General features: G+C 38.0%; 2 protein-coding genes across 3 annotated transcripts in view; one reads left to right on the forward strand and one right to left on the reverse strand.

Annotated features, from left to right (window-relative positions):
• The window catches only part of RIF1 (replication timing regulatory factor 1), a 29,500-nt gene extending 26,927 nt beyond the window's left edge, over positions 1–2,573 (forward strand). The window contains exons 34-35 of one of the 2 annotated variants that reach the window (XM_082762931.1): positions 204–306; positions 1,185–2,573. In XM_082762931.1, the coding sequence (XP_082619057.1) occupies positions 204–306; positions 1,185–1,405 (324 nt within the window). In that variant the 3' untranslated portion in view covers positions 1,406–2,573. The remainder of the gene's footprint in view (positions 1–203; positions 307–1,184) is intronic. The other variant, XM_082762930.1, reaches the window with a different exon arrangement.
• A 164-nt stretch (positions 2,574–2,737) lies between these two features.
• The window catches only part of NEB (nebulin), a 119,033-nt gene continuing 97,273 nt past the window's right edge, over positions 2,738–24,497 (reverse strand). The window contains exons 133-159 of the mRNA XM_082762888.1: positions 24,298–24,402; positions 23,332–23,442; positions 22,734–22,844; positions 21,419–21,532; positions 21,111–21,215; positions 20,550–20,654; positions 19,848–19,952; positions 18,869–18,961; positions 16,750–16,842; positions 15,286–15,378; positions 14,711–14,803; positions 13,394–13,486; positions 12,743–12,835; positions 11,396–11,488; positions 10,514–10,606; positions 9,603–9,695; positions 8,939–9,031; positions 8,390–8,482; positions 7,420–7,512; positions 7,039–7,131; positions 6,677–6,769; positions 6,156–6,263; positions 5,625–5,808; positions 4,868–4,960; positions 4,381–4,530; positions 3,979–4,088; positions 2,738–3,565 (exon numbers count right to left, since the gene is read on the reverse strand). Coding sequence (XP_082619014.1) covers positions 3,392–3,565; positions 3,979–4,088; positions 4,381–4,530; positions 4,868–4,960; positions 5,625–5,808; positions 6,156–6,263; positions 6,677–6,769; positions 7,039–7,131; positions 7,420–7,512; positions 8,390–8,482; positions 8,939–9,031; positions 9,603–9,695; positions 10,514–10,606; positions 11,396–11,488; positions 12,743–12,835; positions 13,394–13,486; positions 14,711–14,803; positions 15,286–15,378; positions 16,750–16,842; positions 18,869–18,961; positions 19,848–19,952; positions 20,550–20,654; positions 21,111–21,215; positions 21,419–21,532; positions 22,734–22,844; positions 23,332–23,442; positions 24,298–24,402 — 2,877 coding nt within the window. The 3' untranslated portion in view covers positions 2,738–3,391. The remainder of the gene's footprint in view (positions 3,566–3,978; positions 4,089–4,380; positions 4,531–4,867; positions 4,961–5,624; positions 5,809–6,155; positions 6,264–6,676; positions 6,770–7,038; positions 7,132–7,419; positions 7,513–8,389; positions 8,483–8,938; positions 9,032–9,602; positions 9,696–10,513; positions 10,607–11,395; positions 11,489–12,742; positions 12,836–13,393; positions 13,487–14,710; positions 14,804–15,285; positions 15,379–16,749; positions 16,843–18,868; positions 18,962–19,847; positions 19,953–20,549; positions 20,655–21,110; positions 21,216–21,418; positions 21,533–22,733; positions 22,845–23,331; positions 23,443–24,297; positions 24,403–24,497) is intronic.

Consider the following 24,497-nt stretch of genomic DNA (forward strand, 5'->3'; position numbering starts at 1 on the left):
CATTCCTCATGAAGAATAATGTATTTTTTTTGTACAAGACAAATTTTCTTTAAACTGTGATCTGTCAAAGGTGGTCTTTCATGGTACAGGACTTGGTTACAACATAGTTACTGGGAATGAGGATTACATCTGGTATGGAGTAAAGCACATCCCACCTCATAACTTTCTCTCTGAACGTGTCCTTTGTTCTCTCAAATGCCCAGGTAAAATCTCGAGGGTGTGAGGAATTGGTAGCGCTCGAAGATGAAGAGAAAACAGTAAACAACGTAGAGGATAAATCTGCTGATGAAGAGAAACTTGCAACAGGTAACTCTTGCCCACTTGTTGCATAGGATTTGAGTGTTTCTGCTGTTGCTGCTTCTCTTCTAATGGGAACACCGATGTTTGTTTTTGGAGCTGCATTAATAGCTGATATTATCATATTAGATGGGTGATTGAGTTAGCCACTTCATGAAGCCCTGTAGTAATGGCTTTTTGAAACTTGTTCTGTATTTGTGAGCACGATAGCTGTGTTTTTCCCTAAACAAGCTTGCATAAACAGCATGTCAGGCAGGGCTCTGCATCATTCTCTTTCCAAATCTCAACCAGGGTCTCTCCTGAGCTGTTTAGTACTGCAGTAACTTGGTTCTGGGCATGCCCAGAACCAAAGCAAATTGAAACTGCAGAGCTGAAAAGGTGCCTGGTGGCAGGGGAGGCAGTTCAGGTGTTTCTCAGGATACTCACTTGGGATTTAGGGGACTAGATTTTTATCTGAATGTTCCTGTGCATTTTTGGAGTTTGCCATTAGTTTATGGAGAGGCATCCCTAATTGTTCTTCCTGCAAGAGACTCTGAAGCATTTGGTTAACCAGAGAACAAAACCCAGGAGTAGCTTCTCATCTGTCCGATTTAAAGTTGGATGTTCTTGGGGTAATGTGTCTTGAAGGAAACTGTCAGTATCTTAATAGGATCGAATATTTTGGTTTCAGTCCTTAATTTTATTGTATAACCATGATCAAATATAAAGAAAGATCAACTATAAAGTTCTGAGGGGTGCCTTTGTCAGAAGCTCACTCCACAAATACTTTGTGAATACATTTTTTTTGTACAAAAGCTGCAACATTGCACTACAACATAGTTCTGCTGGGATTTACACCTGACCACTGCCTGTGCTGCCCTGCCTACCCCCCCCTTCCTTCTTTTCAGATTTGATTGAACCGGTTGTCATGAATGCAGATGGCCAACCCCCGGCAGATCTTCTGAGCCAGATCGATGCCCTTGCTGCTCAGCTGACCTCTGAAGTTCTCTATGGCTATTCAGGAAGCCAGCTCTTTGAGATGCAAGAAAAACTCGCGGGCATGACAAAGTGTATCATGAAAAACCTGCAGTCCCGCTGGAAATCACCTCCCCACGACAGTTCCGATTAGTTGCTTGTCATTCCTAATTAAGGAGGATTTTGTTACAACAATTTTTCCCCAAAATTTAGCTTTCTTACTGGTGAATTAATCCTTAAAGTGTATGGTTTGTACTATAGAAGATTTTTTAAAAAAAAAAAAAAAAACACTCTATGAACAAAATATATCATGATTTTTCTTTTTTCTGTTGTGCTTTTAACTCATGGGACTGCCTGTTCCTCGTTGGAGGTATTTGTATTATATTGCTATGCATATTTCTTTCAGGTGGCGAAAGAAAACTTGATGAAGGTGTGCAATAGCAAAGACTGTGAAACCAAACTAACAGAGTAGTTAAATTATTTTTTCACATCCAAAGTGTTCTTATGACTGCAAATTCTGTGGTAGGAGCTGGATCTTACAGCTCTGCTCGTGTGCTTCCCGGGTCTGTTTCCTTGGGAGTCGCTGAAACTCTTCAGCGCTGTTGGATATCGGGTTAAGCTGTGCTTGGTTCCTTGCAGTGGCAGTGGTCCAAAACCCTGGTGTCCTAGAACTGGACGGCATCCCTTTGTGCATGCCTTGTTACCGGAATCCCACTAAAAACTGACCATAAAATGCACCCTGGCAAGTGCGAGACTTTGCAAAACTTCTCAGGCTTTTTCCTGTGCTCTAACAGCTTTGTTTGCAGCAGTTCTCTGGTGGAGAAGACCTTTTTTTCTCTGGTGGAAGTGAGTGGATTTGACTTGGGTTCTTTGTATATTATGTACAGACTTATAACTGCAAATGTTGGTTAATAATTTATGATGGAGTTTTAATTGCATGGAATGCATTGCTGCTTCTCAGAGACCTTCAGAGTTCTTGGGTTTTACTCCTGAAATCTAATTTGTATATATTGGACACTTATGGAGAGGAATTGCTGCAGGTGTTTTTAGAACTTACATATGTGCAAATAAAACAGCAATTAGTTCCTAAAGGTGTTAATGTCAGTCTTTAAGTTGAAATGGAAAGAAATGAGTGTCCTTTCAAGCTGGCTGCATACACCATGGATTGCTTTAGATTCCTTCTGAACACAGACCTTCAGAGCTAACAGCTGCATCTCCTCCTACTGTGAACTTACTGTGTGTACTTTTGTTCAAGATAAACTGAAGTGTTTTCTACCATTTCACCAGCCAGTCTCCAGAGATAGGAGCAGATGCTTCAGGAGAAGCAGATAACCAGTGTTCAGGTATGAAATAACCTGCCCAGCTCATTCACAGCCCCTCAGAGTTTGACTTAACATTGTTGTGGCTGTTTTTTTTCAGTTTTCTGAAGAAAGCCAAGTTATTTTAAGTGATTCCTGCTCTTCAGCATGAGTTAATACATCAGAGATACTGCAGAAACATCAGCTTTATTTAGTCGCTAATTTACAAGTAACAACTTCTGACCCCAGAACAACTGCATGAAAAACACATGCATAAGAGCTCAGCAAGCAGAGGGAAGAGGCTTTTACTTTGTGATGTTTCCCCTTCTTCCCTGACAGATAAACTTTGGTTTGAGATACTAAGCTTACATGGAAAACAAATATATTCAAACATTTTTAGAACAGTCCAGAAAAATGTCTATATGGAAGAATGAATAGAGTAACGCTCGGTAGTCTTGGCCTTAATTTCATGTGTAGATGTTCAGTGATACTGAACTGGATTAAAATTCTAGTATTAGAACATTCTGATGGTAATCTGTATATAAATGTTTTAAATGAAAGTCTAGGTTATTTGGAAGAAAAGATTTTGGACACTAGAAGCAAGACAGCTCCCATGAGTGCTGTCTAGTAGTGTGCTTACGGGTAGTTGTCACAGTTTGGAGAGCTGTTTTGGAAGTATTTTGTTCTGCAGGTTTTTTTTTTTTCTCTGGTGGTTTATAAGGCACCATCAGCATGGAAGACAATACAGCACTTCAGAAAAGTGTTAGAAACTCTTCTAAGCTGTGAGATGCTGCTGGCATGTCTGGGCCATGCAGATGTGCCTTAGGGAAAGGGGTTTTGACTTAGACGGCTTCTACGTAGTTGGCTGGCAGCATGCCCGTCTTGCCAGTCCTCTGGACAGTCCCGTACATCCAGCCTTCATCGATGGCCTGCACGTTTACGATTGTGTCACCGTCTTTGAAGGAAACTTCATCAGCGTCAGCTGCCATGTAGTCATACATGGCCCGATACGTCTTCTGCAAGGTTGAGAAAGGAGAAAAAGAAAGGCACACTTATACCACTGCTGTTAGTTCCTGGTCAGAATCAACACCTACATTCCAACACATTTCAGTACTTAAAGGTACCCCTGATGGCAGGAGCATTACTGGTCTTTTAAATAGGCTGGTTTCAGATCACAGAATGCCCTTTTCAATAAGGACACTGAAATTCAGCTTCAAAATTCAGCTTCAACATCCTTTTTTTTCTTTTTTTTTTCTGTTCAATTAATTCTCCCATAGATAAAGCCTTGTTTCTGAGAGATAGCCAGCACCCTGCCGTAGTGATTCCATGGTTTTGTGATTCTGAAGATAACCAAACACTTCCAGAGTCCATTTGAGCAAGAATACTTGCTCAGGCCTGGCTGTCAGTGCAGCTGCTCCGTGTTACTTACGCCAGCAGTCGATGGATGGGAAGGAACCGACGATACCGTTGTTTGCTGGGTGGCAACTGAGGATGACCTTTGTTGTGGCAACTCTATGGTTTTAGCATGCTTGTAGCCCACTGCGAAAGGAGAAAAAATGTTTTGTGTTAGTTCTTCTCCACTTAATGCTTTTATTTATTATGGTATTAGCAATGGGATTAGGCTCACTCCCAATAAAGGTACTGCGGTAGGTCAGGAGGTGGCTCAAATCTGCCTTTTACCCACTGAAACACCACTTGACATCAATCAGTTATGGCTGTGCCAGGTATGCTTTTCCCTGGCCAAAGGAGTTGGAGGCAGTGACGAGCACTGTCCTGCTGGATGGTCTGGGTACTGTCTGTCCTTGGATAAAGCGCAGTTTTGTTCTCCTACCTGTGGTAGTTGAGGTAAAGAAGCCCCCGTTGCTGTAGTAGGACAAATGTTGATCCACCCCTTCTGAGGGCTCAGATTTTTCATCCCCACCGCTGATGCTCAAGGCACTGGCAGAGCGGGAGTGCTCCCGGCTGCGGCGCTGGGCTTGGACTGCAAGGAGAAAACAAACAGTGGGAGCTGAGTTACCTCCTTGCTTTGTAAGGAGAGGCATTTAAAAACAAAAAGTGCACATGTATACAGGTGCCTTGTGTGTGTGTAAATACATAAATACAGTTATCCTTATGAAAAAGAGCTATAGCTAATCTGTAGCCACCGTTAATTCATAAACGACCTGTGCCCATGTGTAACATTTTGAAGTACATTTGCATTCCTGCACGGGCAGAGTGACTGAACTGTCCCTTCATCACCCAAGCTCTTACAGTTTTACTGTTCACATGTGTGTAAGCATAAAGCCTGTTTTGCATAAATAGCACAGACTGGAACAAACCTGAGATCATGTGTAAGCTTCTGGACTGAATGTTGTCTTCTGCTGGGTCGTAGTCAAAGACTGAGCCAGGATTGGTGCGCCACACACGAAGACCTGTAAGAGAAACAGCTTTTCTGAGGAGAAGCTGGAGCTCAAACATTTTCTAGAGAGCTTAAGCAGCAACCATCTGTCCTGAATGAGAGTAAAACTGTATCAGTAAAAGGGAAGCAGGACTTCATAATTCGTGTTTCTCAAATCTATAGCACAGACTTCTTATTGTTTTCATTTATTCTACCTCATGAGCTTTAGCATTCCTGCAACAAATGTGGAGGTGAACTTAATACAAGAAATTAGCATCTGTCACCTAGCATCACGTTATACCCGTGGGCAGGATGGGAGAGGCAGAGGAGGCCATAAAGATGATCAAGGGGCTGGAGCCCCTCTCTTACCGAGACAGGTTGATTAGATAGTAGGAAGAAGTTCTTCACTGTGAGGCGCTGGCACAGGCTGCCCAGAGCAGCAGTGGCTGCCCCATCCCTGGCAGTGCCCAAGGATGGCACACAACCTTTAAGTCCCTTTCAGCCCAAACCATCATTGATTCTATGGTTTACAGCTGCTATCAGAGAATATATTGCACACTGATACAAAACATCATCTCCAAGTAATGAAAAATTTAAATTGATAGGGCTGAGCTTAAATAAAACAATTTCTTAAGGTCAGCTTACATTTTGTGTAAGTGATGTATTCTGGTCTTGAAAAAAAAAATGCTTCTGCTTACCTGTGAGATTCTCTTGGTCCTGGTCCACACGCTTTCTCTCCATTTCTACTACTCGCCTTTGAATGCCTCTGTAGCTGATGTCACTGAAGTCCTGCATGTTCTTTTTCACACGTTCTGTAATGGGGTCAGTAACTACAGGTGTGAAAGTACCTTTGTTTTTCTCAAAATCTTCATGGTATTTCACCTGCAAAGTACAATGAAATGATGAAATGTTTGTCCCTCTGTCGATCAGACAAAAGATTGGTTTTATTCCTGCTTTCTTAAGTAAAATGCCTAGTAGAGAGGCGTGCTGCAGTTCTGAATTTTTGCTTTCTCCCCCCCAAAGAACAATGAGGGAGAGCCTAATCCCAACCCTGCCTTTCCTGTGGAGTCACTCTTGCTTTTTGCATTTAGTGATGTGGGTGACCAGTTCTCAAACGTACATTGTCCCTGGTAATGGCAACCCTGGCATGTCTTGAGAACAAGGTCTTGTTGTTAGTTAAATCACTGCCAATTTAATACACCCATAAATGCTCCCATAAATGCTCTTACCGTGGAAATGTGTTTCTGGGTCTCTCGTACACGCCGCATTTCAGGTGTATCCAGTACATAAGCAGCTTTGCCTTGTACTTGTTTTCGGAAGCTATCTGAATAAAGAACCTGCCAGGTGGGAAAAAGGAAGTGAGCACAGGGCACAAAACTAATTCTGCAGCATGAGAGAAATACAAAATATAGTATCAATACAAAAAATATTGCTACTGAAGAATATTTTATATTTCATACAGTATAAGACAGTAAACACAAGATATTTGCAAGAGATCTGAAGGCAATGTAGATTTTTGAAATTGAGTTATTGGAAAAAAAAAAACAATAAACTAAAGCATTTAATCACACTGAAATAGTTGTGGCATAAAGTGAAACAAAAGCATGAAAGGATTTGATTTTAGCATTGTTACTTCATTCTTCAAAACTGGGTAGCCAGGTAGTACTATTAACATCTGCACTGTTAATTTGCTTTGAGTGTGGATTCCAGAAGTTTAAATGTTAGTTTTTAAAGTGTCTTTAGGACGTACCGAGCTGATGTTTTCTTGATTGCGTTTAGCTCTCTCCATCTCTGGAGTCATTGGTGTTGGAGTTCCTTTTGCTAGGTGTTCTTTGTACAAAACCTGTGGTGTACAAACAAGTCAGCCTGGCAGAACTCACGGCTTGGTCTGTAAGTGGGGTTATTGTTTAAGCATACTCATCACTGCAGGGGTAGAAAAGATCTGGGGAAGTAAAGCATCTAAAAAGTTATTTGCTAGAGCAGAAGGTAAAAACCAAAGGGAAAAATAGGCGAAAATAAGGAAAATTGAGTGAAGAAGGACATATTAGAAGTGGATTTTTTTTCAAAATGGTTATTCTTAGTACAAGGCAGTTGTCTGTCTTCTTTCAGTACCGAGCTAATCTGTTCTTGATTGCGTTTGACTCTCTCCATCTCTGGAGTGACCGGTGTGGGGGTTGCCTTCCCTAAGCCTTCTTTGTATACAACCTACAGACCACAAAGTAACCCAAAGTCACAAAGGCACAGATTGAAAAATGTGATGTTACTGGTTTTAGAATAAACGCCATCCATTATGAAAAGGAAAAAAAAAAAAAAAGAGGAAAAATGGTATTAAAAAGTTAATTGATAAAAAAATCCTTCATGTACTGTAATTTTAAACTATGACTTTTTACATTTGAGGGGAAAAATTAGAGGGTTAAATAAAAACCAGGCAAACTTAAGTTATTATTTTTTTTTAAGTTCTGTTTTAGCCCCTTTACTTCTTCCAGACAATACCGAGCTAATTTGTTCTTGATTGCGTTTCACTCTCTCCATCTCTGGAGTGATAGGTGTGGGGGTTGCGCGCCCCAAGTTTTCTTTGTATAACACCTGTGGGATACAGAACATGTATCCGGTATCTTAAAAAACAACAAAAAGTCAATAGGCTTTGAACACAAGCTATTACTTAGTTATAAAACTTCGAAAAAAGTCGTGATGGGTTATGATGCGTAGCACTGCACAAAAGCCAAACATCTAAAGTTATCGGGAGGGGTAAGAAAAACTGTAAAAGAAGAGCTTGTTATATCTGGGGGGGAGGGAGGGTTAAAAAAAGAAGGGCTCTATCCAGCTGCAACTATGACCGTGGCTCTACAGGTCTTGGGGAAGCTGCCTGTCTCCCTAAGAAATGTTTCATCTACCCCCCTGAGAAAGCAGCTCTGCCTGCTCTCTAGTTGCAGTTACAAAGCAAAAAAGGGAACAAATGGGATGAGGAGCTAAATGTGTGAATCTGAACCACTGGAGCTGGTTATGATCCAGGAGGCGCAGAGAATCAGCCCCCTGAGAGCAGACCCTGGCTGGAAGCAGGTGGTGAGGTTTCCACCTTCACGGCACTACGGTCACCCGTGGGGCAGGGAGGTGGGGTTTTCAGGGCAGGGTGCTGGGTTTTTGTTTATTTCCTCCCCCACTGAAGTCAAACACCACCGAAAAGCAACTGAGAGCTGGCCCACCAGGCACAGGGCCAGCAGGACACGAGGCTGCTGATGTCTGGATGGAGCCCCCGGTAACAGACCTGAGCTGCAGAAAACTCGTCAGTTTTTGGATCAGCGTGTTAACACCAAAGCCAAGTTATTTCAGAAGAAGAGAGATTAATTTGCAGAAACAGCTATATCTATTTTTTAAAACTAAAACCAGTTTTCAGTTGGAAGTTAGAAGGTTACTTTTTTAAAATATAGGCGCAAAGGGAAAAATAATCAATTTTTTAAGGTACCGAGCTAATGATTTCTTGATTGCGCTTGACTCTCTCCATCTCTGGAGTGATTGGTGTTGGGGTCACTTTCCCCACATTTTCTTTGTACAAAACCTATAGGATACAAGGGAGTATCCAGAGATCATTATAAAGGTAACAACACAACACCAACAACCACAAACAATAAAGCTTTGGGGTTATTACACCTAGGAGGGGTTAGGCTTGGCACCACTGCTGGTCCTGTGGGAAGCAGTAGGAGTTTGGCCATTAATCTATAAGATGCAGCAATGGACCCGTACGATATCAATTGGGCATGAAAGCAAAGAGCAATAAAAAATAGTTAAAAAAAAATGCAAAGAAACAATGTCCATCAGAAGAAAAAGAAAAAAGTCAAACATTCCTAGTAAAATCCTGCTTCAGTCAGTGTTAAATGGAAGCTATTACAACGTCTCTGTAATTTTTTCTACGACACAGGCTTATTTTTTAAAGTTAGGAAGCACAGATTATTAAAACTGCTACAGGGTGTTAAACACTTCAGATCTGTAGGAACTGGTTTCCTGTTAAAAATACCGAGCTAATGATCTCTTGATTGCGTTTGACTCTTTCCATCTCAGGAGTGACAGGTGTTGGGGTGGCTTTCCCTATGTTTTCCTTATACAATACCTATGAGACATAAAGGAGCCAAAGAAAGCAACAATAAATAAACAGTCAGCTGTAGAAAACCGTGAAGCCTAAGGCATCTTTTTCTGTTATTTAACGTCACAGGGCCTAGGCATTACATATATACATTTAAGGAAGGTACTTAGCAACATTTCAGTAGGGAGGTAGGGTTTGGCACGCTGCGTTTTTAACCAAGGATGACCCAATACATAACTAGGTACCATACAAATGCGGCTACAAACTACTGTGCTGAGGGGCTGAGGATGTTATGAGTATTCAAATTACAATAAAAAGAACGTCAGCATTGCAGAGAAGATGAAGAAAGTTTGTTAAAAGTTTGTAGGATTAGAAAAGGGCATCAAAATAAGTCTTAACCACAACAAAAAGTGTCACAAGTCAACGTTATCACTGGAAACCACGGTGAGGGGTGGGTAAGAGGTAAGCAGGTATTGAAGCTGCTTTAGAGCTAGGATCGGCATTATTTTCGAGCAAATGTTACAAAGTCCATTTATCAAAACTGTTAAAGTGTTCGTTTAAATAGTGTTAAAGGAGACTGTTTTTCTTGGCAAAGTACCGAGCTACAGATTTCTTGATTGCGTTTGACCCTCTCCATCTCTGGAGTGATGGGAGTGGGGGTCCCAGTCCCCACGCTCTCTTTGTACAACACCTGTGTGGTAACAAGAAGCATCCAAACAAAATCAGAACTCAGTAATAATTACATTCAATGTGAAACCAAATATTTGAGTCTTCTGGATCTTAATCTGCTCTCATGCAGAGCTCTAAAAGCTACCCCTGAAGGCATTGAAGACTGGGATTGCACCAGGTAGGGTCTGAAGGCAAAGCTGTCCCTGCTCGTATCTTAGAAGGTGCAATGATCCAACACTGAAGCCTCTTACATCAATACCACTGCACAACTACATTGTCATGGTGGATGGAAGCTTTCAGACTGCCACTGAAACCTGCTGGAAAATCAGACCCTCCCTACTCTATGGAAGAGCACTAAAACAGGAAAGTGATAGGATTTAAAAAACAAAACAACAACAACAATAAAACATAGTAAAAGGAAGTAAAAGGAAATCGGAACAGGGAGCAAAAATGGTTAAAGGTATTTAGGAGTATGTGAATAATTACAGAAATGAAGAAACACACCCTCCCTACTCTATGGCAAGAGCACTAAAAGTGGGAAGTGATAGGATTTAAAAACCAAACCAAAAAACAACAACAATAAAACACAGTAAAAGGAAATTGGAACAGGGAGCAAAAATGGTTAAAGATATTTAGGATTATGTAAATAATTACATAAACGAAGAAACAATATGTAAGTAAGACTGGAAAATACAGTACAGTGAGGGAAAAGGATATTTTAGGAATTGATTATGTTGATTATATGGAAGGAAGGAGTGGAATTGTTCCATTTTTAATAAGGGTTAAAAAGTTCAGTTTAAGTGGAGTTAAAGGGAATACATCTTTTCCTCCACAAAATACCGAGCTAATGTGTTCTTGATTGCGTTTCACCCTCTCAACCTCGGGAGTGACAGGTATTGGGGTTCCTGTCCCCAGATCCTCTTTGTACAACACCTGTGGGCAATAGGGCTGGATTAAAAAGAAGAAACAAGCAAACAACAGTAACACGCAGCTTGCTAAGAAAAAAAGACTGTTTTTCAAAGTCGTTCTGAGCCAAAGCTTGGAATAGAAAAGAAAATTTAAAACCTTCCTAAAAATGATAAAGCTTAAGACAAACTCTGCAGAGACTCCTGGAAGAAAGCTAGAGTACCTTTGCTATTTTCTCCTCAGAATGTATTAAAAACAAAAAACAACAACAACAAAAAAAACACATCTGCAACAGTAGATAAAGACTTCCTAAAGGAAGACGGTATATCAAATAAAAGACAAAAAGAACAAAGGAAAAACTGTTTCATTTACCCATTCCATAAACATCACAGCAGGTTAAGCTGGCATGTATTAGAGCACTGTTACACTGAGCTCATTGCCACGGCTTTGTCAGGTGCAAATAGTTTAGTTTTGATATGGAAAGTAAAAAAAAAAATCAAAAAAAAAAAAAAGAAAGGAAACAGGATGAAGTGATTAACAGAAGGAAAATCTGGATATTATTTAAGAAAAAAAAAAAAAAAAAGATAATCAGAATCAAAAGAAGGGTGAAAGCTAAAAGCTGTTATTATTAACATTGCATAATCAAATCTGAGGAACAAAAATGATGTAAGTAATGATTACAGAGGAAAAAAATCTCAAACGGAAGAGGATATTCCTTTTTAAGTTGATTATAGGGGACCAAGAGTATTTTGGGGTAGTAGAATTATTTTTGAATAGATCAAAAGGGAATGTTCTGCTTTGCAAACTGAAAAATACCGAGCTACAGATTTCTTGATTGCGTTTGACTCTTTCAATCTCAGGAGTGACAGGTGTTGGGGTTCCCATCCCCACCTCCTCTTTGTACAACACCTGTGGGATAACACGGCTACGTGAAAGGAAGGCAGAGGAACAAGCAGACAGGAGGAGCATTTTGTTTGCTGAGAGAACAAGTGGAACACGAGAGAGATGTTTTCTGAGTTGCCCTGGACAATCACACAGATTAAAAACCCCCAAATCCACAGCTAGCTCAGCACTTGGACGAATGAGTTGAACACCAAACACCACTACGGCTTGTAGCAGGACGCTGGAATACCTCCCTGGCTGGGCTGGCCGCTTCTCAAGGTACACGTTTAAGACTGCTGGGTAGTTAGGACATTAAGTCTTTCATAAGTTATAAGGACTGATTTTTTGTCTTTTACTAGTCGTGAGGTAAAGTTGTTCCTGGCTGTACTTAAGCCACTGGAGGGCCAGGCCCTAATGCTCCATCCCAAAACTTTGCCACACACCACAATGATGAGTCAATCCTTTCCCTAGGAGAAATGCTACCAATTATCCAGAATTTATCATCACAGAATCTGGTTTGCTTATTACAAGAAGTGCAAAGAGACATGATCACAATACAGGTGTATGTATGGACTTGAGAGAGGAGAAATCAGTTGCTGGTACTCTCCTACCTTACTGGAAACTTTCCTCACCCCACAAAACATGCTAACACTGCCAATTCGTTACCCTGCAAAGCTGGGCTGCCAGCATATCTACAGCCTACACCACCTGGAAATCCGGGCCACTGGCTTTCTGCAGCAAAATTAAAGACCTCCTAAAGGACGAAGGTATCAAGTACAACAGGAAAGGAACAAAGAAATAAACGTCATTTCATTTACCTGTCCCATAAACATCACAGCAAGTTACACCAGTAGGTATTAGCACACTGTTATGCTGAGCTCATTGCTACAGGTTTGTATCAGACCACAAATGGTTTAGTTTTTATATGCAGTAAAACCAGGATAAAAACAACAACAACCCACAACCAGGGATTGAAGTGATTAACAAAAGGGAAAAGCAAATATTAAAGAAAAAAAAATGTTGAGTCAAAAAAAAAAAAGATTGGAACACAGAACCCAAAAGGTACCATTGTTAAAATGATCTAATCAAAACAGGAAAGAAAAGGAGAAATACAAAAATGGAGTGAGTACCAATTATGGAGGAAAAAAGGTCAAAACAAGGGGAAGAGGCTATTGGTCTTTGTGTAAGTTGATTATAAGGGACCAAGAGTATTTTGGGGGTATTAAAATTATTTTTAAATAGATCAAAAGGGAATGTTCTGCTTTGCAAACTGAAAAATACCGAGCTACAGATTTCTTGATTGCGTTTGACTCTTTCAATCTCAGGAGTGACAGGTGTTGGGGTTCCCATCCCCACCTCCTCTTTGTACAACACCTATACGGTAAAATAGTAGTGTAAAAAAATTAAGAGCAAAAGGAAGAATGCATTTGATAGAGGGAACGTGTCACAGTTATCTTTTATGACCACCACATCCATTAGAAAGCAGGAAAAATGAGGAAGTTTAAGCCAGTTAACGATTGTGATCAATTCAAGGAAGTGTTCTGAGACCTAGAAATAATGCAGCCTAGGTCAGAGGTATGCTTCAACACAACCATAAAGCATTAGGAAAATGGAATTAGGCAAATTCAGAAAACGTTTTTTTAAAAAGGCAAAACACTTCAAGCTTCACAAAAATCATTAAAAAAAAAAAAAAGAAAGAAAGAAAAAAAAGAAGAAGCTTTAAAAATTAAGGGCCATGAAGCATTATGTGTTAAGATTACCAAGATACCTTTTAAAAATGATTGTGTAAAATATAACTAACAATGATTAAAAATTTAATAGCGGAAAGGGAATGTCTCTGCAAATTAATTACTGAGAGCAGAACGTTTACAAGTGTTAGAGTCTTCTAAAATGAAGTTATAGGGATCATTTTCTTAAATTGCACAAAAGTACCGAGCTAAAGTTTTCTTGATTGCGTTTGACCCTCTCCATCTCAGGAGTTACAGGTACTGGGGTCCCAATTCCCAGCCCCTCTTTGTACAACACCTGTGTGGCAACAGGGAGGTATTTTGGGGGGTTTGTTTTTTTAAGGAAAAAGAAGGGAAAGAGGAAGGTTGGGGAGAGAGAGAGAGAAGAAAAGTAATTTAATATAGTGAAACTTTGAAGTATGACAAATGCAATTTTGTCAGCCTTGTTCAATAGCTAGCAAAAAAAAATAAAATTAAAAAAAAAATCAAAATAACCAGCTAATGGCTAATGTTCCTAGGAGGTTTGCTGTCTTCTCACCTGGGCATGCCTGCAAGAACTGCAAGAATGTTTTTTGTGAAAGCAGAGCTCGAACTACACCACCTGAAAAACTTTTTTTTGCATTTACGCCTTCTTTCCAAAAGGAGTCTGTTTACTTACATAAAAGATCTTAGTGGTCAGCTTTGCCTCTAAGATTGCCTCTCACCAGTATAAAAGAGACGTGATGATCACAGAGACAGTTAAACATAATGAAAAGTTGTAACAGTGGTGGCGTCTCTGAACTGTCCTATTAATCTCAAGTCAGGTCTGAATTTTGTATCTGTTACATCTGAATTTGGTCAGACTGAGTCAAAATTAGTCCTAAGACACTATAATTAAAACTGAAATGTAACACAAAATTACGACATAAAGCACTTCCAGTTGTGCTGGGGGACAGGAATGTGTTAGAAGCAGAAACAATTCTGGACAGAAATGCATTGCTACAGTAATTGTCCCTTAATTACACAATTTTCTTCATTTTTCACATTATAGTGATACCGGGATGCTGCCCAGGTTTTCTTACAAAGCCCTGTAGGATATAAGAAAGCATCCAGCACAACAAAACCAGGAAAATACAAACACAGTCCGGGTGCATTAGATTGCTTTGCTCACAGTGTTAAGAGTTCATTTTTCATTTGCACTGCACCAGCATGGTCTGAGGACTGACTGTTAGAAGGATTGACTTTGTTACCGAGGAGAAGTCACTCAGAAAGTCACTATTTCGGTGGGAAGGAAACATAAGGAACTGCTTAGCTGCTTTAAGTAGATGAGGTTAAAATTTCACAGCTGGAATAACTTAATGACAATTAAGTTAGACTGAGGTAAAAAAATAAAATTTAAAGGATACTCACAAGGTTTTAGTTATTTGATTAAGAAAATTTTGTTCAAAGTTCAAAAAATAATTGAAATAAAAAATTAATACGGAGGAGTTACAGGGATTCAATTTGCATTCTGAACAGCAGGTTGTGTTTCATTTAGTACTACCGAGCTAATGTTCTCTTGATTGCGTTTGACTCTCTCCATCTCTGGAGTGACCGGTGTGGGGATGCCAGTCCCTAAGCCCTCTTTGTATAATACCTGTGAGGTACAAGAAAGTTTCCACAAAAAAACAAACCAAACCAAACCAAAAAGAAAAACCACCACACTCAACACAGGCAAAATAATTAAATCTCACTATTTAGTGAGTTATGTTTAGTGTTATGGTCATTTTTTAATTAATTACACACTTGTTCTAGAGGCTAATATTAAGGAACTGGCTGATGGTTGATTATTCTGTAAATATGACTACAGACACCAGGAGATAAAGGGTTAAGATAGAACAAACATGGGGAGAAACACCAGATTGATTTCACGGCTTACTGCCAGCTTTGTTTCTTAAAAGAAACTTATGAGATGTGGTAAATCACTCAAAAAAGTTAAACCACAAAAAGGTGGAAAAATTGAGTTAAAAATATTGTCAGGGAAGAGAAAGGAGAAGGGTGAGATTCTAAATCACTGAAGGAAACCAGAATACATGTTAGGATGTTATTCAAGAATGAGTTGCCTATTTTTTTAAATACCGAGCTAATGTGTTCTTGATTGCGTTTCACTCTCTCTATTTCTGGAGTGACAGGTGTTGGGATACCTGTCCCTAGGTCCTCTTTGTACAATACCTGCAGAACACAAGCACCCAGAAAGGTGAGAAGATCATATTCCTTCTGTAATACCTACAATACATTTGGATAGGCAATTTACCTGGTTAACAGATAAATACAATCTGGGATTATATGTAAACATGTGCAAAAAGTATTTTACTCAGTAAGTACAGTTACCAGCTCAGAAAAGCTCTTAATGTCTATATTCAGGTGCCTGGAAACACAGAAGTCAATAGAGGACTTCATTATAATAGGACACACATTTAAATACTCTGCTAATCTGGCATGAGAGGTAGGTATTTTCTGCTTTTCATCTAACTTTACAAATTGTCATGGTACTGCTTTTCAGGCAGTCACTATTCCAGAGTTTTTTTCCATGGTGTTAACAAACATCTGAATTTAGTTGTGGCGTACACCTCATTTTGATCTCTATATTTTCAGAACATTATTATTTTATTTCATTTTAAGGCTCAGTGAGAAAACAATCTCATACTACTAGATTTAATTTAACCTACAATTGTTTGATCAAAAATTGTGTTTTCCGTAATGGAAGACACATAGACGTCCTTCCTAAAACCTAATCATTTAGAAACACATTACAAATGCACCAGCAGTTCTCGCAAATTTGTAAAATACTTGCAAACTGCATTTCATTGGTTGATGTCGTTGAAAAAAAAGAAAAAAAATAGAAAAATAAAGAATTCACAGCAAGGGAAAACAAATTACATAACTTGAAAGTTAGAAAAATGACTAATCATTTAAAAAAAAAAATCAATTATGTACTAGTGACCTCTAGAAGTCACTAGTACCATAAACAGCTCAAGAGAGAATCAGTACTTAAAATTAGGAACAGTAAATCATGAGATATTCACTGTACAGGAGCCATTGCTCCTCATTGTATAGCAAACATCTGAGGTACCAATAATCAAAAAAACATATCCTCCCTCAACACTGTGTTCAGGAAATGCTGGCTCAAAATCTGGAGAGCAGAGTTTAATTATCAAAATCTACACTTAACTAGATATGAGAAAAGCCAGATACTTTTTCCCATTTAAAACTGTTAATAGTTTTTGTGACTACAAAAAGAGGCTCCACGTATTTTTTTCCACAAAGTTCTCTCTAGCTGCTCATTTTTTTCTGAATAATTTTAAGATATCATCTGGGTATTTTTTGTCTTTAGTTCTGTGTTTAGAAAAGGTCACAGAAATAATGCAGGGAAGTGGCTGATGGTAATGATTACTGCAAAATTCAGACGTTTAAACTTCCTGACGCTGACTATAGGGATTTAAGAGATCTGTTCTTTCAACAATAAATACCACAAACAATATCAAAGGCTGGAGCTTGAGCTCTGCAAGATTATATGGGTAAGAAGAAAATATTGGCCACTACCGAGCTGATGTGCTTCTGTGTCTCCTTGACACGTTTCACTTCAGGGAGATCAGGAATTGGAGTTCCTTTTCCAATACTCTCCTTGTACTTAATCTGCAAAGGCAGAGACATTAGAAATAATTAGACTTACATTTAAGCACAGCTGATGTATATATGGGTAACAAATTGCATGACTGAAGAAACACAGGTTGTTTACACAAACTCATTGAAATCTCAAGTACTAGATGTATTCTAATGGCAAAGAAGTTAGCAAGGAACTTTCTTTTAGAATTGCCCATTAGATAACTCAGGCCACAGCCTGAAATACAGCAGTTTAATAATAACTCAGAGCAAGGTAAAAAAGCAGTCTCGTATGAACCAAAAGTTTTCAGTCGAAACTTAAAATTTGGATATCTAATATCTTCCAGGTGCTTAACTTCAGCAAGAACAAAACCCCTGATTTATAATAACCAAACCATTTCAATGTATCTGACACTAAGTTCCAAAAGCCTGTGATGTTTTTAACTAAAAAAAAAAATAATAACATAAAAAAAATCTTAGCTTAACGGCTTTAAAATAGGCACCTGGATTGCCATGCAGATTAATTAGAGCATTAACCTGATTTCAAGAAGGCTGAAAATTTCAAAGATCTCATTGGCTTCAACATGAGCAGAAAGCTGGTGTTGAAGTACTCCCATCATCTTTATAAGCAAGCTGTTAAAAGGTAACTGCTGAGGAGATTTCACCCTGAATGGTATTTTCATAAAAGGACCATCTAAAAACTGTTATAAATGCCTTTGAACAGGTCTGATATAATGTGGTCTTTCTAGCAATGAAAGCAGAACTCTTGGTTTGTAAAAAACTATCTATTTAATATAGGTGAGTGTCATCATACAATATTTTAGCAATTAAGTGTTTGAGATCAGTGCTATTTTCATTTTTACTTTAGCATAACCAAAAAAAAAAAAAAAAAGAGAGAATAGTATTTCACAAAAACGTATTTAACATAATATGCAATGAACGGCCGAAACGTTAGTACCTCTTATACTAAAATAATGTCAGAATTCAAATAAAAAGCATGAAAAAAATTACAAATCTTGAAAGAGTTATATACAATTATTCCAATATATGAGTATTACAACTTTTTAATAGAACATAAAGGTTTTACAAGACATGCTTTAGTAGTTAACTGCGCTAACATCCTCACAGACAAACTAACAAAGCGTGGGTTAGGTAAGTGCACAGTTGAGGTGCACAGTTGACAACTGGCTGAGTGACCAAGCCCAGAGCTTTGTGACCAGTGGCACAAGGGCCAGTCAGAGACCAGTCACCAGTGGTGTGCCCCAGGGATCAATAATGGGGGCAGTATCAATACTGTTTAACATTATTGGCAACCTGGGTGCTGGGAGAGCACAGTGCAGGTCCACAAGGATGATTATGGGACTGGAATATATATGATATGTGAAGAGGCTTAGAGAGCTGAGATTGTTCAGCTAGTAGAAGGGTAGATTCAGGGGGAACTAATCAACATGTATAAATGTCTCAAAGGTGGGAATGAAGATGATGAAGCTGAGAATAACTTCTGAGTAGTGCCCAGTGACAGGACAAGAGGTAATGGGCACAAGTTTAAGAACGGGACATTCAATCTGAACACATGAAAACATTCTTTAACTGTGAGCGTGGCCAGATACTGGAACAGGTTGCCACACGAGGTTGTGGAGTCCTTTTGAATACCTGAATCCTTTGAGATGTTCAAAACTCAACTGGACACGGTCCTGGGCAACCTGCTCTAGCTGAACGTGCTTGATCAAAGGGCTTGGAGTAGATGATGTCTTGAGGTGCCTTCCTACCTAAACAATTCATTGGTTCTCTGCTAAATAAACTGTGTTTGGGATGAGATTAAAATCATGACAAGAACTTTCATGTTTTAGAAATGGATTGTAAGTAACAAATTGAATGTTAAACATTAGAAAGATTATTAAACCACAAGAATAGGCAAAAAAAATGTAAAAAGTAACCTTTAGCTGATGGATTATTGCCAAAACACAGTTAGCAAAATTTAAAGAAGTAAGAGGGAAAAGGAATATTATTTTAAGTTGAATTAGCACTCGTTGAGTATTAAAAATCAATTGTTTTGTACCGAGCTAATTGCATCTTGTGTTCGTTTAACTCTCTGCATCTCTGGCGTCTTTTCAATAGTAGTTCCAGTTCCAATATCTTCTTTATATAAAATCTTAATATTTAGAATCAAGACAACAAGGTTAAGCATACAAAACACAACATTATTTCTTCTAGAGAGTGAATAGATTCTCATGACGAGTGATTTGCAAGCAGCAGTGCAGGCTGAAAGCCAACTAAGAGGATCTCCAGTCACTGCTTACTGCCTATCTGAAGCCTCATTTACTATGAGTGCCATGTCCGCAAAAAAGGGGCCATTTATATTTCATTTATATTTGTAGTAATGCATTTTAAGTAGAATATCAAAACTTTTGTAGACCGACTTTAGGATTGAAAACTAGTATTTGTTCTAGTTTTAATTTGTTCTTCTTGTTCTAATTTTGTTTTGGTATGTTTTACAACAAATTCCTGCTACTTACTAGACTAACAGAACTAGTGCCAACATGATACAGCAGACAACAGGCACTTCATGGTAATACATGAAACGTGAAACATTGGGCAGACAGTTCACTTTTCACTGAGAGAAAAAGGTTGCAACACAGCAAGACTGCACTACTTACTGTTGACTATTTAACTATATCACAGCTATGTACATGGGAAAGAGTGCAGTCAGGGAACTCCACAAGTGACAGTAGATAAAAAAGAGTGGCATAAATCAGCTAATCAGTTTGAAAAAGTTCTTATGCACATTTAAGCAGGTCAAGAACATAACTATCTGTAAGGGAAAAGCCTAAAATTAGATTTACTCTAAGGGTGCTGAGGCACTGGAGGAGGTGGGCTGATGGGAGTTGTTCCTGCTCATGGCTGGGAGGATGGAAATAGATGGGCTTTAAGGTCCCTTCCAACCTAAACTGTTTTATGATTCTAAAATAATTATTTTATTAAACACAGTAAACTGTGGGTGTTTTGGAATGAGCACTGAAAACAGAAAATAACTATACCGAGCTGAAATTCTTCTGGTTTTCTTTCACACGCAGCATTTCTGGTGTATCTTGTACAACTGTCACTTTTCCTTTGCTGTTCTGTAGGTCCCACTGATACTGAAGCTGTTGAAAAAGTTGAAGTAAAATGCCAAATGTTGACTCTACACCATGAAAATTTACTCACCAAGCTTTCTTTGAAGCTAAGAAAAATAAAATATTTTCAAGCACAGCTTTTAAGGAAACCATTTTAACATCACTGTTAGTGATACAAAGACATACAGTTATAAACATTCTCACTTAAATTAGTAATAGGAGATCCTTAACTAGTTCAATCAAAAAATCTTGAAATGTGCCAGACTATGGCATTTAAACCAATTAAGTCTCAACAATTAAAGATTTCAAGCCAGACTGTGGAGTAATTGTTCATGTTCCTGACCATACATTCCTGCAGTTATTCTCTACTGACCACAACTTCTGTATAATTCTCTATTATTAGCAAAGGAATTGTAAAAGCATTGCAGAAAGAAAACTACAGACTCATTTTTGTTTCCCTTTGTAAGTGGGCTGCTGAATACATGGGGGACTTACTGGGGATCCCTGAGAATATAAAGGCAGCCTAGTTGGGATTAGAGTGTGATATTGGAACTTTGTTAAGTAACAAAAAAAAATGAACATTTTTTCTTATTTGACAGTAACTATGTTTGTTATGTATATACGTACTGTGCTAAAGTTCTTTTGATTCTCACGGACTCTCTGCATTTCTGGTGTGTCTGCTACAGGCACATAGTATGGCATGGTCCTTTCTGCATCTTCTTTGTATTTTTTCTAATACAAAATACAAAATGCATTCCATTAATTCAAAAGCACTAATAAACAGCCTGACTTTTCTTATTGTTGCATAATGCTCATCTTTACGGAAGTATGAGTACTTCTGTTTCAGATTACACCGCTGCATAAGACTTATTTTAAACATTTAGAGTCATTAAGGAGTAGGAAAAATCAGCTAAATCTACTTAGAACTAAATTTGCTGTGGTATTGCAAAAACAATAGAAATGATTGTTCCATTTTATGCAGTATTACAATAAATTAATTTCAGTATTGAAATGGATTTTCAATACTGGTTTTCAGTAAGAGACGCCACCTCACTGTTCCACAGAAATTTGTTTTTCTGATGTCTCTCCTGAGTGTTGTGACAGGTAGCTTCAAATTCAGGTGCTCCAAATTAACATCTGTTCAAGGTTCCCACGTGAACAATGATTACATCTTTTCACTCTATTTACCTGGCTTGAAAGGTTTTTGACTTGCTGGGCATGAATAATCTCTGGAGTATCGACAACACTCGTGTAGTTGGCTTTCTCCATTTCCGCCAATTGTTTGTATTTGATCTGTTAAGGAGAGATAAGGAAGAAATCACATGTAGGTGCCTTTATCTTTGCAACAATTTTCACACTATTTACTCAGAAAGAAAAAAAAAAAACACACACACACACACAAAAAAAAAAAAAAAAAAAAACACAAAACAAAACCTGCTAGCAATTATTCTTTAAAAAAAGACATCAGACGTGAGAAATGGATTATTCACACAGACCTGACTGGCAATGTCAGTGGCATTCTTTGCTCTCACAAAATCCGGTGTCTCCAAAGCCAGTTCTGTCAGACCTTTTCCTCTAATTTCTAATTCCAAGGCTTTTTTATACTCTTTCTGCAGATTAATAGAATAGACAAATATTTTATTGATGTGAAAGCAATCCCTTTGGCAACTTCAGGTATTTTCATGACCACATCACAAAACAGGAATACTGCTAATACAAATATATAATTCAACACACATATGACATAATTGAAGTGTTTATTTTATAACTTAAATCTTGAGAACAAACAGCCCAAGTGCAGCAGCAAATGGAGGCACACTACAGGCCAGCTGTGTCAAGGTTCCTTCTCACACCAGTAACCTCAAAGTGCAAGTTCCCTTAGGTCACCAGTGATCTGTGTAAAACAGTGACTTGTACAGAAGAGGAGCAATAGGGAGCAAGCAGTTTATGAAATGCATGTGGTAGTGAAAAGTGGTCACATATGATTCACACTGAGCATGTCCAAAAAATGCAAGGGAACAGGATTTTCTGTGATAATGTAGGGCCCTTTGAAATGAATAGCCTCTCTAAAGATTCATCATCATTAGCTACTCTTCTTCTTTCAGTAATGTCTAAAAGATATATTTTTTATAGATTGGTATAATTCATCTCTTGCTATGGCAACTGCTGAACTTGGCTGAATATGTCTGTACTATTCTATGATAATACATGTAAAATAGAGGCTCTTTGAATAACTTAAAATGCTTGCCCTAAGTAAGTACAAAATGCTGTCAGTACGCAGACAGCATGCTTACCTTAAGAGAATTTGTTAACAAGCCATAACATAACTTAGTTTTTTCAGCTTTCAGCCTGGTGATGTTATAGCCCTTAAAATTTGAGCTGCACTTATCCTATGAAAATAGCCACTATGAAATATTTGTGATACCAGTCCGCTTCGTAAATAACATAGGTTACACATCCAGACTGTCTGTTGGCCATCTCTCTTCATCAAGATGGGGAAAAGTCTGCCTTGGCCATCGGTCCTGCAGCTTATGCAGTCAAAAACAGTTTATCTGTTAACCATCTGACCACTGACTGCAGCATCTGTTTCTTCTTCACTTACCTTCCTGATAGTGACTGCAAAGCCAGAACCAGCTCACTTCTAAATTCTGTCTCCCAGTTTCAGACTTAGTTACCATACACAATCTTTTCTTCTCTCTACTTAAGAGTGTGTAGGAAATTACTATATACTGGTGTTATATGGCTATAAGCATTTGTCCATCTGAAGTTGTTACCTCTATTCAGGGATTTTCCAAATATCTTCTGACATACCTCATTCAGGATTTGAGTTGCATTCTTTGCTCTTAACATGTCTGGAGTCTCTTCTAAAGCTGTTAATCCTTTACCTTTTACACCTTCCTCCAGATCCTTCCTGTACTCTTTCTGCATAAGAAAGAAAATGAAAACTGCAAATACAGACTAAAAAGAGTTCTACACTCTACGGCTTTATTGCAAAAAAAAAAAAAAGAATAAATAAATAAATAAATAAATAAATAAATATAAAAGCTCAGGAAAAAAAAAAGGATCTGTTAAAAAAGCAAAGGTATATGGTTATATAAAAACTACTGCAAAGGAACAGTGGATAGTCGTTATTATTCAAGACAAAATGCAAGGGCACACACATACACATCCCGCTACGTACCAGTTATGCTGATGAATGTCAGGAAAGGACACAATAAATATGAATACAGTTATACAGTTAACGGACAATAATAAATGTACATCACAAATTAGATCACAACACAAAATATTTATAAAACATGCTTAAAATGAATGGTTAGGATAAAAAAGTGGTGAAGAAGAAATGTTGTTGAGTATACTTAGTGGAATTATTTAACTTGACAGAGGAAGAAAACAGAACAATTTCTACCTCGCTTGCTATTTTGGTTGCATATTTGACATGTAATAAGGATGGTGTAATCTCCAAGCCAGTAAGGTTTCTGCCCTTAATGGACTCTTCAAAGTCCTTCTTATATTCTTTCTAATGAGAGTAAGAAGAAAAAAAGCAAAATAGCAAATATTTGTTACATTATTTTTAATTATATTTTAAAACCTCTGGGAGGATGGAGAAGAAGCAGCAGTATTAATGTCGTGATGACAATCTTCTACAGTCAGTGCTGCAGACAGAGAAAGAATAAATCTTCTTTCTATTGAAGTTCATGAAACAGCTCATTACTTCCAATGGAAACATGACCTGATCCTGTCTTTTTTTTTTTTTTTTTTTTTTTTTCCTCCTACTTATATATGCAGAGAAAACATTCAACGGAATCACTCAAATATAATGACTTAGGGCCTTATACAAGTGGTTTTCAAAATGTATAAGCCTTCACCTGCAACAGAACAAGATAATACTTCAAACAAACAGAAAATAACTGCTTCAGGAAATAGAATGACAGGTCAGCAAAGAACACTGTGACAGCAGAGACAAACAGGAAATAAATGGGTTTTTCAAACATAGAGTTCTCAGGTGAAAACAAGAAACAGCATGCTTTCTGTGGGCTGTAATAATTGACATACATAGTATACTCCTGTTGTAAATATTGAAGTGATGTGTAGTTCATATTACATTTCTTGTAAATACTCAAAGATTTGCTTACTGACAGCTTCTTGATGAAAATTTACAGAAAATATACACTTCATAGTGACAGGGGGAAATTTCATGTATTTCAAATACAGTATCTTATAACCAATATAAAGAAATGTGTGATACAACAATAATCTGTCAATCAACATTCACAAAACAAAAGTATAACTGTATGTCTAAACCACTCAGAGTTTTACTATAAAAATAAATGTTAAAGTTTCTTTAATCTATCATTATTGATTTTAATCTTACCTCACTCTGCATGAGCTGAGATTCCTTTGCAGTAAGGTATGTTGGAGTTTCAAAGTCCAACATAGGTTTACCTTTTTCCTTCTCATACTTTTCTTTGTATTTCACCTGAGAAGAAAATAAAAAAGTTACCTTTCTAAATAATCAAAGAACCAATTCATCAACTAATATTTGCCTACTATGGTTAACTGATATCTGGTAAA

The sequence above is a fragment of the Aythya marila genome (assembly GCF_965140915.1).
Source record: "Aythya marila genome assembly, chromosome: 6".
In the NCBI taxonomy this organism is placed as follows: Eukaryota; Metazoa; Chordata; class Aves; order Anseriformes; family Anatidae; genus Aythya; species Aythya marila.